Genomic DNA, 6,000 nt, shown 5'->3' on the forward strand with positions numbered 1-6,000 from the left:
TTGGTATGCTTAAACCATGCCCAAACCCTGAAAAACAGCCCCATACCATTATCCCTCCTCCACAGTTGCAACATGCAGTCAGGCAGATAACAGTCTTCCTGCATCTGCCAGACACGCCCATCTGACTATCAAACAGAGAAGAGGGGTTTGTTGCATTAAAGAACACATTTCATTGCTCAACAGTCCAGTGTTGGTGTTCTTTACACCACTCCATCCGACGCTTGGCATGTGATGTGAGGCTTGCATGCTGCTGCTTGGCCATACCTAGTGTTCATTCTAGCACCCGCCATCTTTGAAAACCCATGCAGTTCCTCTTCCCTGCCTGGGGTGTTGCTGTCTGCTGTAGTGCTTCTAGCAGTGTTGTTTGTATATCAGCACAAATATGCAAACCAGACCTGTGCTAAAAACACCACAGCAGACAGCAACACCCCAGGCAGGGAACAGGAACTGCATGGGTTTTCAAAGATGGCGGGTGCTAGAATAAACACTAGCCATACCCATTCCATTAAGCTTCTGCCCCACAGTTTTTGTGCTTACATTAATGCCACTGGAATTTTGGAACACTGGTTACTTTTATGCACCATGCATCTTCACAGACTATTTGTCAAAGGCTAAAATTGCCTATTTTCAATCTTTTGTGGCATAAGACAAGATTATTCCTCTTGATGCCTATCAATTAAACTAATAATCATTCTGTTCTACATATTTTATTTTGTTGGTGTATTGGGGAGTTAATCATTAATTTACACAGTTTCATCTGCATCTAAGACTGCCTTTCTTTGATCTCTATAGTATAGCATTGCATCTCTAGGGATAAATGAGACCTTTCTGTTGCACTTAAGCTTTAAAAAAAATGCAACAGTTTGGCCCTGTAAATGTCTTTTTTCACATTCACTGAAAGCTTGTTGTGCTCAAGTGTATGCAACATCCTACTTTATTGAGCAACTTTTAATACTACTGCACAGAGGGCCTGTTAGTCTTTGTGGCAACTTGAGCACAGCATCCCTCAGTACCTAGCTGCTCTGTAGCAGAACCAGGTTGGTACTGCCTGCTGCCTGTAAAAGACAATTGTTGCTTTACAGGCCATGGTGAAACCGAAGTAAAATCTGCAACTTTGCCAAATAAACTATTACTGTCTGGCTCAGGTCTAGGTATGGTGTTCCCCTGAGAAAGACACCTATTTTAAAGCTAAATAACCAGTTTAAATAAAAAGCACAAGAAAAGATTTCAGACATATTTCTATTTGTAGATGATGTTACAATGCAAAAGATTTTCCGCTTAAATACAAGTACACATAAAAAAATATTTTAATTTTTTTATTTAAAAAGAAAAAAAACTACTTAAGGTGTGTACACACGGTCGACAGCCGTGCTATTCGATCCCGATGCGATCGGTTCGAAGCGCATGGCAAGCCAAAAGACATGCATGCAATTTTGAAGCGCATGGCAAGCCAAATGACATGCATGCAATTTTGACTATATAGTACTGATCTGTACTATATAGTCAATGCAGCCCTGTCTATCTGGCTTTGATTTGTGCTGTGAGGGAGCACGCATCGGGATCGCAAGGTTAAAAAACCTGTGTGATCTGCATGCGATCCTTATAGTCAAAATCTCATGCCAAATCTCACCGTGTGTACACACCATTAAAGTGCTTAATGCACAGGGGGATAACACCAAAAAGCATTGTCCCAGTAACGGAGGATACTACAGAACTATGTATACTTACTGTATATGCCCAAACACATATAAAACACAGATATATGGAGCAGAATCAATGTATGGTACATGACAACAACCAATAGAGCAAGAGTTACAACAGAACAAATTTCATTTGCAATCAAATATTTTATATTAAAGAAACACAGAATTGGATGGCAGTGGCAGTGGTTCCCAAACTTTTATGAATCATGGTGCCCCCGAGTCTCAGAATTGTTTTCACAGAACCCCTAGGCCAAAAAAGTTTCTCATTTAGAAATTCTGAAAAAAAGATTGTGTTCATATCTCATTCTCAGTGTCAGTTATGTGGTAATGTACAGGATTCACTTCTGCTTGACACAATTTGCCTATTAAATTTATCAAAAGTAAGTTGAATTGGTCACGGACCACCAATCAAGGGCACCAGGGTGCCATGGAACACAGGTTGGCAACTACTGCATTAGGAAAGGTCAACCTTTTTTTTTATACTTAGTTCTTCGTAAGGCCTTCGTTAGGTCTATCCCATGCATGTTTCAATAACTCAACTCTGTTATGCTAGCCACACATGAGACCAATTTTCACCCAGCAAGTTGGATGGGTGGAATAAAAATCCCAATATATGGAAAGTGACAAAAACTCTTATTCAGACAAAGAAATGTAGTCAAATCTATTTGAATTTAAACAGCCTCACTGAATGTTCATTTTCCTGGGTTTGTAAGCAATCTGTTGATTGTCATTTGCTCCTATTGAAAGATTTTCGATACAACCAACAAGAGATGTGCAGGTTCTGATTTACTCTGATTTCAAAGCAGGATCTCAATGGCTATCCCAAATCACATGACAGTTGTTGACAGTTGATAGCCAATAAGATCTTGCTTTGAAATCAGAGTAAATCAGAGCCTGCACATCTCTACAACCAACCAACTAGTTTGATGAAAGTTGGTCTGGTGTATGGCTTGCATATCACCTCTGACAGGAGGCTATTCCACTTGTCCACTAACCTTTCTGTTAATTCATTTTTCCTTAAACTTCCCCTGAATCTACCTCCCTCCAGTGTAAGTGCATGTCCTTGAGTCCTAATACTTCTCTTCCTTTCGCTGCTGTACTTTAATATACTTGGTATAACCTTTCTCTTCTTAAAACTATAGATGTATACAGTCTATAATATAACATTGGGGTCAATGTGAATAGCGCCAGAAGCTCAATTCTAATCAGAGCGCTGCAAATAGTGTCTAATGGATTTCTGCTCGCACCCATCCTGGGGTGCGAGCAGAAATCTGACAAAATTAGTCATTGATGCTGTTTTGTGGGAGGCAACCAAGTCAGAAAATGCCGGTACTCGTTACTAAACAACCGCAAGTACCGGCCTTCTTCAACCTAGCAGGGCAATGGGTACTTGTGTATTATCTGGGCGCCCGATTTTTTCATCGCATGCCACTACTTAAGGAATGCGATGCGATTTTTCATTGTAAAGACCTGATTTTAAATTTTATAGTCACCCATGGGTGATTTCATACCCCCACTATCCAACTATGCATGGAGTTGATTTTATAAAGTGTGGCGAGCGCAGCGAGCCACCTAGCCCGAAGCGTGGCGAGCGCAGCGGATTACTTTACATGTATTCTGCGTCCGCTTGCCTCGCTGCGCTCGCCACACTATATAAAATCAACTCCATGCGTAGTTGGATAGTGGGGTATGGGTGACTATACAATAAAAAAAAAAAAAAAAAAAAATCGGGTCTTTACAATGAAAAATCGCATCGCATGAATTGTATGCCACTATATTGCATGCGATGCGATGCAATACAATGAAAAAAATCGGGCGCCCAGATATTACACAAGTACCGGGCAATGATTAGAATTGCGCTGGGAGCTTCCTACCTGTGCTATTCACATAATTCTGAATAGAATTGGCCATATTGTGACAGATTTCAATCTCTAACAACAAAATCAACCTTTTGAATTTTTTATTAGAATTATTAACAAAGAATACTTGTAAGAATTTTAATGAACGAACCATTATTACTATTACAAAGAACAATCTAGAATAAGAGTGAAAGCCATTCATTCAACACTTTGTATCTAACATACATATATGGCCGGTGAGGGAGTTAAACGGCGAGGATCGCCAAAAACAAGCGACCGTCACAGTTTAACCCCCGCGCCGGCCGCTCACCATATTCAACATTCTGGGGGAATGCTCACTGTCAGAGGACAGCGAGGATTCCGCCAAATGGCGAGGCTCACGGCTAATGCAGGGAGCCTGCTGCATTTTGTGGTGACCTTCGCTGTTTTAGCGGCCGCACACAACGTTTCCACATCGCTGTTAAAACCCAGCGAGGTATTAACGGCATGTGCACGGGGGTCAGTTGAATACTGACCGTGCGAGCTGTGACAGCGAGCAGTCAGCACTGCTCGCAAAAAGCATTGAATACTGCCCATTCAATACACCACTTGTACTAAGGCTGAGGGAAAGGGCTCACCTTTCATTTTCACTGTAGGAGAGTTGGGTCCTGCTGATTGCTTGCGCCATCCTCTCCAATTCTGGCAGAGACTTTCTGCCTCTGAGATGAAGGAACATAAAGAGTCCTCCTCAAAGCGATCCGAATCTTCAAAGGAAAACCTTTCACCATCCTCCCACTCTGCAAACATGAGCTCCATTACATCCAAGGGTTTAAACCAGGAGTAACTTATGGACACTTAACAGAAACCAAGTCTGTTACACCGAGACAGATGAAACTATATATATTCAACTAGTCTGGTTTGATGAACGGGTCTCAAAAAGTTGCTTTTCTTCTACAAATGCTTGCTTACTTAAGCAAGAGAGAAAAAAGTTGTGATGTAAAATCTAAGTGCCTGTTTACTTCACCAATGCTCCCACAAACATAAATAGGACAATTCCTTGTGCTTTTCAGAATAATGACTTTTCCCATAAAAAATATACTGCTAAATCTGATCTGCTTTTATGCCCATTTATTTTTAATTTCTATGAAAAATATATCAATGTTCCAATTACTTTAATGCTGTAACCTTTACAAGATGAAAACAAGACTGAACACTAGCCAGAATAAGTTACATTTCCCCATAGTTAGTGTTTCTATACCCTAAAGGCAGCATACTTTATTACCCAAATTCTACTATTGTAACTAGCATGAAAAAGATCAATAAAATATCATATCAATTCCAATCTCCATCCAGTGTGTCAAAATCAAAACACCAAACGTTTACACTGCAACCGTTCTGATGACTGGGACACTAGAAGAAAATAGCAATTTGATTATTTTGTGTAAACCCAATATGTCCATCAGAACAAAAAAAGTCTTAGTTATAATAGATGGAAATATCACATCTTATATATAAAAGTCAGGTTGTGGGTGGGTTAATCTGCAAAGGCCTCACATCCAGAGATTCCCTGTGTTATTGTGGAGGGGTTATTGCTTTTCTCAGAGTGAACCCTCTGAACTGGTGATGCTCTATGCCTGGCAGGTTTGCTTTACATAAATGGCTTGCTATAGAAGCTTAGGGATAGCTAGTTCTCCATCTAAGGCCTGTTCCCTTTTCTGCTTCCTAGAGGCCAGACTGCTTAATGCCCTGGTAAGAGGTGATCTGTCCTAGAAAGGGCCTTTGATATCCAGGCTGGAGGTTATTTCCAGGATCCTGTTCCCCTGGGGAGCTCTCCCCTAGTCCTCTCTTTGTTCTCTTCCTTTTGTTCCCCCCCTCTGGCTAGACACTGGTGTATATAGGCAGAAGGATGCAGCAGCAGCCAGGGCTGGCGGGGATATCTCAGGATTCCAAAGGAGACTTGTTGTCAGATGCTTTTCCCTAAACAAAAGACCCCCTGCTGCTGCCCCCTGCAGTGAGGTGACTGCCCCCGTGTGGCTGGGACAGGTACACCGGGGCCTGGGCGCTCCTCCCCTTTCAGGTGCACATAGTCAGACAGCGCTCCGAGTCAGCAGCTCCATCAATCCAGAAACAAGTCTTTTCTCTACCGCAGGCTTCGGATTCTTCTTCTCTCCCCGGCACTACCTGGGGACAGCCAGATCAGCTGATCCCCGCTTCCGCCTTTCTACACCAGCGAGAGCCGGTGTAGAGGGGTAAACAGAGGAAAGGCAGCGGCCGCCTGGAGCTCATACTACACTCTATGGTGCGAGGAGGACTAGACTCGTTTCGGCTGTCAGTGATGTCATGTGAAGAATTTGGGGTCGTGCAATCTCTTCAATGCTGGCATAACTCAGTTCAATATCTATTATTTATTGCAGGGGCCACCATAGAGTCATTCTCATTAGGGCTGATGTAAATCTGAA

General features: G+C 42.1%; 1 protein-coding gene across 3 annotated transcripts in view; it reads right to left on the bottom strand.

Moving 5' to 3' along the window:
- The window catches only part of ZSWIM8 (zinc finger SWIM-type containing 8), a 101,300-nt gene extending 95,523 nt beyond the window's left edge, over window positions 1–5,777 (bottom strand). For all 3 annotated transcript variants that reach the window (XM_083148572.1, XM_083148571.1, XM_083148569.1), the window contains exon 1: window positions 4,180–5,777. In XM_083148572.1, coding sequence (XP_083004698.1) covers window positions 4,180–4,357 — 178 coding nt within the window. In that variant the 5' untranslated portion in view covers window positions 4,358–5,777. The remainder of the gene's footprint in view (window positions 1–4,179) is intronic.
- Window positions 5,778–6,000: the final 223 nt, after the last annotated feature.

The sequence above is a fragment of the Crinia signifera genome, chromosome 6 (assembly GCF_055691185.1).
Source record: "Crinia signifera chromosome 6, ASM5569118v1, whole genome shotgun sequence".
NCBI classification, from domain to species: Eukaryota; Metazoa; Chordata; class Amphibia; order Anura; family Myobatrachidae; genus Crinia; species Crinia signifera.